Source organism: Ictalurus furcatus, chromosome 25, assembly GCF_023375685.1.
Source record: "Ictalurus furcatus strain D&B chromosome 25, Billie_1.0, whole genome shotgun sequence".
Taxonomy (NCBI): Eukaryota; Metazoa; Chordata; class Actinopteri; order Siluriformes; family Ictaluridae; genus Ictalurus; species Ictalurus furcatus.
The window spans coordinates 20,518,552-20,528,550 of NC_071279.1; the positions used below are offsets into that span (position 1 = coordinate 20,518,552).

The 9,999-nt window shown below is 35.7% G+C and overlaps 1 protein-coding gene across 1 annotated transcript; it reads left to right on the plus strand.

The window, feature by feature from the left end:
- The first annotated feature begins 4,780 nt into the window (after positions 1-4,780).
- si:dkey-63b1.1 (B2 bradykinin receptor) lies at positions 4,781-8,011 on the plus strand. The gene is made up of 2 exons (XM_053613901.1): positions 4,781-4,829; positions 6,889-8,011. The coding sequence occupies exons 1-2, from the start codon at positions 4,822-4,824 to the stop codon at positions 8,009-8,011; spliced, it is 1,131 nt and encodes a 376-aa protein (XP_053469876.1). The 5' UTR covers positions 4,781-4,821.
- Positions 8,012-9,999: the final 1,988 nt, after the last annotated feature.

Below are 9,999 nucleotides of genomic sequence, written 5' to 3' on the forward strand. Positions count from 1 at the left end.
TGTTTGTGTTTAAAATCGGTGATGTAGACGCTATAGATAAACCTCGTCTGGGACGCTTCTACTACGCTTCTACAATCTGACAACCTCAGAGATTTAAATCACATGCTACAGTACTAAATACACTCTATTATACAGTGTATGGTACTATAATATGGTCACTATGGTAACATACATCTGAAACAATACGCTACAATATGCAGCATTTTACTGTACTGAATTGTGAGTACTATTCCGTTTTTGATTTAAAGGGATCATGACACATTTTTTATTATCTGTTTATAATATTAGTAAAGTTTTTTGCTCAAAAAAACATACAAAATGTAGTAATTTACGACCTTTTTCTCCCTGTCTCCGACCCTCTGACTGAAACGATCGTTTTTTGTGTCCTTCACCTTTAAGACTTCAGTGTAATAACCCACTGCTATGATTGGCTAACAATGAATTCGTTATCAACGCCCCCTACCGTAACACGTGTGGTACTGTTTCAGTGACTGAGCACCAGTGGGCGGGGCCAATGAGCTGTTTTTGGCGCTTGGTTAAAGAAATGCTCTTTTTGTACTGAGGAGGACGCATTAAACTATTAATCTTGCAGGATGTTTTAATGGTACAATGACGTTTAAAGATCAAGGAAAATTTTATTTCTCATTTCATGACCCCTTTAAGATGCAGACAATTTTTTGTCATTTTTATTTTAGTAAAATTTCACTATAGATTTTCATATTTTCTCCTCTGTTACTCTCTCCTCTATGAATCAATAACTAACACGTACAGTATTTTTATCCCACACAGAGCGTCTGAGCTCACTTATTTTTCATTACTCTCTCTAAAACTCCCGTGTTACACAGTAGAGTCTTTGCAAAAAATTAAACAATCACAGTTTCAGTGATGTTGGAAAGCCTCCCCAGAGACACATCTACGGATAAATTAAACAACTGAGTGATATTTATAAAACTGCCGCTGCTCTCTGGAACGTTCTCTTAGAAAATGTTTATTATCTGTGAATAAATATTATCATCGACATTAGATGGAAACTAATCAGCCATTCATTCTGTCCAACAGTGAGTTCTTAACGAATGAAAACAGGTAGAAATCTTTTATAGTTTGATTTTAAAACAATACCCGAATTAACGTCAGCGTTTTGAGGGGCCTGATGGGAAACAGTTCTGGAAATCATCTGATTTTAAGGAGAAGAACTTTCCAGACCAAATTTGCTGTCCTGGAGCAAACACATGGATTCTGTTGTGTTCACTTTGGGCCTCTATAAAAACCCCATTTGAGGCCATGTGTTCATTATTATTGTGCGTTTCTTAGCCTTGAGGTCTGTTATTCTTTGTACTTCCTGGTTTTGGCCCTTTCCTGTTCCCCTTGTTCACCTACACATTACACATACAAACAACTAAAGACTTTTGATCTAGTTCTCAGTTTTCTGCTCGTGGTTTTGGATTATTAGTTCCTGTGTGAACTAATGCTAAAGAAAAATAAATAAAGCGGAAGGTGAATAAAACTGTATCACTCTCCAGAGTCCTCCTGGTTACAGCCGGGATCACCGGGGTTAATTAACCCATTAATCTGAGACAACAGAGAGACATACGGGTCATTTTCACTGCAGTGCTGCATCTCATCACCTCGGGCCTTCATCCTCTTTATATTACAACATTAATATTTATTTTATATATTTGATATTTCCCAAACCATCCTTTCTTCATCTCACTGATCTTCATAATGAGCAGCAAAAGCCCTTCTAACCATTCTCTTTTAAAAATTAAACTATTTAATATAGGAGCAAAAAAGGCTGTAATCTTTTGTTTAAAAAATTCACAAAAATACTCTGCTCTCATGGATATCAAACAATTACAAACATAACACAAGTTTATCAAAAATATCTTTGTTAAATATAGGTGTGCAACAAATATCGGCACCCTTTTAGTCAATACTCTGTGCTACCTCTCTTTGCCAAGATAACAGCTCTGAGTCTTCTCCTATAACGCCTGATGAGGTTGGAGAATACATGGTGAGGGATCTGAGAGCGTTCCTCCATACAGAACCTCTCCAGATCCTTCACATTTCGAGGTCCATGCTGGTGGACTCTCCTCTTCAGTTCACCCCACAGGTTTTCTATGGGTTTCAGGTCAGGGGACTGGGATGGTACACAACTAAAGACACAACTAACTTCTGCAGTTCTCCAGCTGTGATCCTTGGAGATGTTTTATCCACTCGAACCGTCCTCTTCACAGTGTGTTGAGACGATATAGACACACGTCCAATTCCAGGTTGATTCATAACATTTCCAGTTGACTGGAACTTCTTAATTATTGCCCTGATGGTGGAAATGGGCGTTTTCAATGCTTGTGCTATTTTCTTATAGCCACGCCCCATTGTGTGAAGCTCAACAACCTTTTGCCGCACATCACAGCTATATTCCTCGCTCGTACCCATTGTTATGAATGACTAAGGGAATTTGGCCTGTGTGTTACCTCATATTTATACCCCTGTGAAACAGGAAGTCATGGCTGAACAATCTCCTGTTCCTAGTCACCCAGGTGTACTAAAAAAATTGAAATATCAATGGGAATATACTTCAAATATATTTTTCTCATATTTATTCATAGGGGTACTAATAATTGTCGCACACCTACACATAAACCTGTGTTGTGTTTGCGATTGTTTGATATCCATTAGAGCAGATTATTTTTGTGAATTTTTTGAACAAAAGATCAAAAGTTTTTTCACAGCAATTTTTGCTCAAATTTACCAAGGGTGCCAATATTAGTGAAGGGCTCTGTATATATATAATTTTACTTCCAGTCTATAATTTGTGGAACATGGCTGTACATTCAAAGTGACCTTATCAGTCAACATTACAATATCATTATAAATAAAATAAAGAGAGAGAGGACGTACTTTTTCTCTTTGAGATCTCCAGGGAACTGAAAATGGTGCAACTTCCTGTTGTGGAATATTCCAAATATTTCATAGGTGTGAATGTTATCTAAACTGTACATTTTCTCATTGTCTCACTAATAACAGACTATATGTGAAAAGCATGCTTCAGGAATGAGACGTTTAACATATTTACACATTAATGTCAAAATGAATCTGATTTCTGAAGTATTTTGATGATTAAATCTGAAGGTAAAGTGGAGCTTTAGTGAGCTGGGACACTGTGTGTGCTGAAAGTAGATTATATAGGTTTTAATAGTGTTTAAAGTGATTGATCTGAAACCTGCACAGAGAGTGTAGTAGAGGAAATGTTACCTGTGTTTAAAATGTCGTAGCTTTATTTTACATACAGGTTTATAAATGTGCAACACAAACGACTCCACAATAACAGAACCAGCCGAAACTGTGCAGTCCTGGTGTTAAATCAGATTCAAGAACCAAACACGAAGGCACAAGAGTATAAATATTATTCCATATAATGTTCTTTTCATCATATTGTCATATTTTCAGAAATTATGAAGCCTCTACTGCAAGAATTGTTACATTTACATCGAAAAATGTTTTGTTTAGTTCCATTATCGCATATTCTTGCCATATGGCAACACCATACAGTAAAGGGTTAATCCTGCGAGGCCTGCTGGTCTGCTCCAGAAATACCTGAGATTCCTTACAGATTTCCTGTAGATTAATGTTTCAGATATTGCTCAACTGTTACTGAAGATCACACGGAGAATCTGCCGTAAATCTGAAAAAAGGAAGAAGACTCACTAAAATAACTGTGCACACATTATTATTATTATTATGATTATTATTATTAGTAGTAGTAGTGGTAGTAGTAGTAGTGGTAGTAGTAGTATTGTTGCAGTTTATGTATTTCTTATTTTCAGTTAACAAAACATAAAGTTAATCTGAGTGTGATGTGAATATGTAATGACAAAATGAAGTATTTTAGGAGAAATAATAATAATAATAATAATAATAATAATAATAATAATAATAGTTTACCATAACACATTAAACATTTAGTAAAAATTTAGGAAAGAATAAACTTATATAAATATGTATGAACATAAAATACAATAACAAAACACACCACTGTGTGTTTATTCAGTTGAATGCACAAACACAGGTTAAACTGTGTGTGCGTGTGTGTGTGTGTGTGTGTGTGTGTGTGTGTGTGTGTGTGTGTGTGTGTGTTTTACACGTGCAACCATGGAAACAGGCAGGTCCTTTTCTAATCGAATACGTATTTTGTGTGGTCAGGGATATAAATGCATTATAGATGATCCGAGTGTGTGCTGCTGCAGGAAAGAGCACTGTAGTGAGGAGAAGATAAGATCAACAGTGTGATATAATCGGGTACAAATAGAGTAAAATGGACATTCAGTGATATGGCAGTCATTTTAAACAGGAACTGTCATCGAGAGCCTTTTAGAGGAACAAACACGGATCCTGTGTCACTAGACCTAAATACATAAATAAACCATCATAAGTGTTTATTTTGCTAATTGAAGGATTATTAGCAGCTAATATATGTATAGAGTTATATTATAGAGTTATAGACACATTGACCCAATGTTAAAAACTTTTAACAGTTCCAGCACATAAATGTCCCTGTTCTGTGTGGATGGTCATCAGTGCAGATCATCTCAGTTCCTCAGTCAGAGTTAGTCACACAGAGAGAAAGTGCAGAGCAGGAGACATGAAAAACATGGAAAATATAAAAGTGTGAGCAGATCTGTTTCCCCCGCTGACGTGACGGGGAGTTCCTGTTATAAAAACATCTGGAAGCACTCAGTGTTTCTCATTCACACAGAACTCCAGCAGACGCAGAACATTTCCTGGATCGAGACTCCTGCAGTTCAGAGTTAATACTCCGTGATGAACAGGTACGCAACAGACACGAGAGAGAAATACATACAGATATGCACTTAGAGATGTAATACAGTACAGTGCACTACAACAGTGTTTATATTGTTGTTTATAATGTCAATCCTTTAATAGTTAATATCTATACTTAAATAGCAACTTATATAAAAAGAGAGAATAGCTGATAATGTTATAAAGTACATTAAACCAAATGACATTTAGAAAAGTAGATGGATAGATAATACTAAAAAATGTACATATACTGTGTAGAAGCTGATAAACTTAAAAAATAAATCTAGAAACTAGAAGAAAAAAAATAATAAATAAAATACATGCAAGAACAAAAAATTTATATTTTATTAATAATTCATTAAAGTATAATCATTGAAACTGAATAAACAACATAAACACAAGTTTATTAATCACATTTGTGTTCCATTAATGTTGTAAAGGTGGTTAAAAATCTAATAAATACACCTGCAAAAAATTTTATACAATTAAAATAATAATAATAATAATGATAATAATAATAATACTTATATAAATAACACAGAAAAAATAAACTGCTTAATGAAAAAAACAGCAGAATATTTTCTTTGCGTTTTTGGTTTGATAATTAAATCAAAAGGAGTTTCTGAATTTATATCCTGTGTATAATACGTTAGATAGATATTTAAATAATACTATTTTATTTTATAAATTTAGTAAATGTGATCTAATAAAAAAAAAACAGATAAAAAATTGTTTTTTTAGTCTGATAATGAAATTAAAAGGAGTTTGTTACTTTTATATGCCTTACATTAATAATAATTAAAATGCATTATTACATTAGAAAAAAAGATTAAAAATATCAAATTACAAAAAAAAATAAATTCAGATTTAAAACAGTCGAACTTAACAAAAAAGTCCAACAGCAGAATATCTGTATAAAATAAAGTTAGCTGAGAGATACATGCTCAGTAAATTATATATATATATATATATATATATATATATATATATATATATATATATATATATATATATATAACTGAACTGTAACTGAACACCAGTTTATTATAATTTTCCAGGAATTTCCTCACGTCACTGATTCACACAGAATTTCCCCGAATTACACAACACCTGAAGCTTTACTCATATCTCCTGAATTCTTCTGACATCACACCTCGAGTTTATTCATTTATTACATTTCTTTCAGTTGAGCAGTGAATATTTTGGGGGTTTAAATCATTTAATTTTCTTTGACTATTTATTTATTTGTTTGTTCTGTAATCTCTAAAAAAGACACTGTTCTGTTTCTTGAAGTGAACTTGAACTCTGTGTGTGTGTGTGTGTGTGTGTGTGTGTGTGTGTGTGTGTGTGCATGAGAGAGTGTGTGTGTGGGGGGGGTGTGTGTGTGAGAGAGAGAGAGAGAGAGTGTGTGTGTGAGAGAGAGTGTGTGTGTGTGTGTGAGAGAGAGAGAGAGAGTGTGTGTGTGAGAGAGAGTGTGTGTGTGTGTGTGAGAGAGAGAGAGAGTGTGTGTGTGAGAGAGAGTGTGTGTGTGTGTGTGTGTGTGTGTGAGAGAGAGAGAGAGAGTGAGTGTGTGTGTGTGTGTGTGTGTTTTAGGATAAGTGGGGGAAAAGGTTTTAACTGGAACCGGTGTTGTTGAGTTCTATGGAGACCTTTAAGGGTTAAATGAAGAGAGAACTCTTAATGGTTCTAAAGAGCAGAACACTATTTCTATTAGATCCAGTGTGTGTGTGTGTGTGTGTGTGTGTGTGTGTGTGTGTGTGTGTAAAATATAGAAAATATTACATTAAAGGTCAAAAAGTGTTAAAAGAAATAAAATGTGGAGAGAATAGAACGTAAAGAGTCTGTAGGAGAGGGGATGGTCAGTGTTGTAGAACTCATTAGAATTTACTGTAGAATGGAATGTGATATCAGACATCAGGATCAGACTGTTTATTGACCAGCTGTTCAGTCCTGAAATGAAAACTCATGTTAGAGATGAACAGATTCATCACATTGATTATTAATTGCGTATTCAGTTCACATGTAATAAATAAATGATGATATTTAAATAGTTTTATTTGTATTCAGATCTGTGATGGAGTTGAACTTGTCACTGATGGATTCAGAGTTTGACATGGATAACTGCACTTACCAAGCAGCGTGGGATTGGATCTCATCATTCCAGCCTTTATGGCTATCGATAATTAGCATCTTCGGGCTGGTGGGAAATGGTTTAGTCCTGTTGGTGTTCTACATGCAGAGGAACCCGTGCTCCGTTGCTGACGTGTACCTGGGGAACCTGGCGTTGGCCAACCTGGTCATGGTTCTGTGTCTTCCCTTTTGGGCCGTGACCATTGCTCAGGATTATGCGTGGAGCTTCGGATACACGCTCTGTAAGCTAATCAATACGGCTATCTCCATGAACTATTTCTGCAGCATCCTCTTCCTGGTTCTGGTTAGCATAGATCGCTATTTGGCGCTTGCCAGAACGATGACTCGAAGCAGACTGAGGCGCTCATCCTGGGCCAAGTGGATTTGTTTGGGAATTTGGATTATCGGATTCCTGGCTAGCATTCCAACATTACTCTTCCGTGGCGTACGCTACTTTCCAGACCTCGGCATCCATGCTTGCTTCTTGAGCTACCCTCATCCAGGCTGGAGGGTCCAGAGAAACCTGAGCATCAACGTGCTTGGATTTGCGATACCGTTACCGATCATCGTGTTCTGCACTTATCACATCGTTAAAGCTCTTAAAGACAGTGATATCAGGTTCGTCCCTGGAGTCCGGACAGAAAAACGAGCCACTCATCTGGTGCTAACGGTTCTGGCTGTGTTTCTGTTCTGCTGGACGCCGCACCAGGTCGTACGTCTGCTGGATACACTGGAATATTATCAGATCACGCCTGGAGGATGTTTATTTGAGCATGTCTTAGACATTAGCGAGCAGTGTTCCACCTACCTGGCGTATGCTGACAGCGCGATTAACCCATTCTTGTACGTGGTCGTCGGGAAACACTTCAGGAAACGAGCTAAAGGTGTGTTTAAACAGTTTATCACTCCCGGATGGAAGGACAGCACTCCTAACGGCACACTAGCGAGCAGGTGCAGCGAAAGCCGTAAAGACTCGATTTTAATCGATAAAAGAGTCATAGCATCTGTACACATCTTATCAACACAACTTACACATGTAAACACACTGCCGGGACTGTGAACATTTTCCCCAGTATTATTTCTGAAGGATTGATGGTTTATGGGCATTTTTCTTACTACAACTCCACTAAGGGAATTGTGTTCAGCTAAAACTATGCAATCTTTGAGAAGCTAATGCTAAAAACTTTTTAGATAATGCTAATTGTTACAATGTACAGTGTACAAAAACGGACTGTTTTCAATTACGTACAAACCAGAAATCCAGTGTGTGGAACATGTGAGTTATGTTTTTTACCTTGGATTAGCTATGTTTGTTGGATTAGCTTTATCAAGCTGGAGATGAACAGATTTATGTATAAATCGTTTGTATGAGTGTTTACACAGGACATTTTCTTTTAATGAAAATCTCATAAATTTAGAAAAAAGCGTTCGTAACCTACTCGTGCTCCCGAGTGTGTGTACATGTATGCATAAGAACACTGACTAATGTAAACCTCGACTTGATCAACTTTGGAGTCTCAACCAAAAACAGGTTAATCAGGTGATTAACATACACATGAGAGTGGGATGAAAAGCAGCATTTCTAAAACTAATGTAAATCCAATGGAAAGTTTTTGCTAAGTTTGGTTTACGCAAACATTTATATACAAATTGAATAAACAATTGATAAATGATGCCCAAAGCTGGTTTAGATTTTGCCAATTTTGTTCTCACATCAATGTCAGAACATTCAGAAATGATTTAGTTAATCATTACTATAACTCAGCATTAGCATACATCATTAGCTAACTAATAACTTACAGCATGCTGTTTATTTAACTCAGGACCAAGAATATCTTCCCCACATCTGGTGAGTGTATGATACCTGAAGACACATCTGGTCCGTGTGGCTGAATGGGTTAGCCACACAGGTTAGCCTCTATTAGCTTTTATTACCATTCATTAGCTCATGTTAGCCTGTACGTGACTGTCCTTGCCCTGTAACTCTGGATACCAAAACTGTTCAGCTAACTGCCAGGAAAAGAAAATAAATATATGAATGATGGAATAGTGACAAATTAAAAAGATATTGAGGAAGCCGGGAAAACAAACAAACAAATAAATAAAAAATAGTGACAATAATAAATATATATATATAGACTGCAAAAAAATCTTTAAACATCTACAAATAGATAGAAGACGTGGGGGAAAGCAAATAAATGAATGACTAAATAGTCACAGCTTTTTAAAATCATGACGAATTTCTTTGGGGGAAAGTGTAAACAAACATCAAGCAAACAAATAAATAAATACAACGTAAGTAAAAATATGTAAACTTTTACGAAATTCTTTAAATGTTCAAAAATGCAAGAAAAAAGCTAGTCGTAATAAATAAACAATTATTAAATAATATTATTTTTTAAACATTTACCAAAACAAAGCAATCAATAAATAGAAAATAATCAATAATGTTTTAAAATATTTTACACATAACTTGTGTATAATTGGTGTGTCTCTTCTTTTTTGCATGAACACCGATGTCTTTGTGGAGGTTCTCTGCTATTTTCTAAAGCATTTTGTCGTTGCCTTTGACTAATGTCTTTTAAAAATAAGTCGTGACCAGGATACAGATTTAAATATGGAATTGCCCCAGGAAAAAAACGGGATATCTGGCCACGCTGAATCATATCAGTATCATATCCATAAATATTACGTTTATTTCTAAAACTTAAACTCTTCTGCACAACAGAAATGCGTCCACCCTTCCGTTAGGAGATTGTGAGTTTGAATTCCCATGATGCCACAGTCATCCGTGGCAGGAAGTCCAGCAAAACTGTCCATTCTTTCTGGGAGGGAGGGGCATACTCACTCTCACCTGTCAATCACAGTGACACTAGCCCATTGCAGGCATCTGTGATTGGGCGATAGTTTGAAAGAAAACTTTACATTTTTATCATTTTTATATGTTTAATGGTTTAGCTAGCAAAAAAGTTTGCAAGCTAAAATTAGCAAATTCTTGTCTTCTTACATCACATTGATTTTCAGTGATTTATATTTATATATAAACAT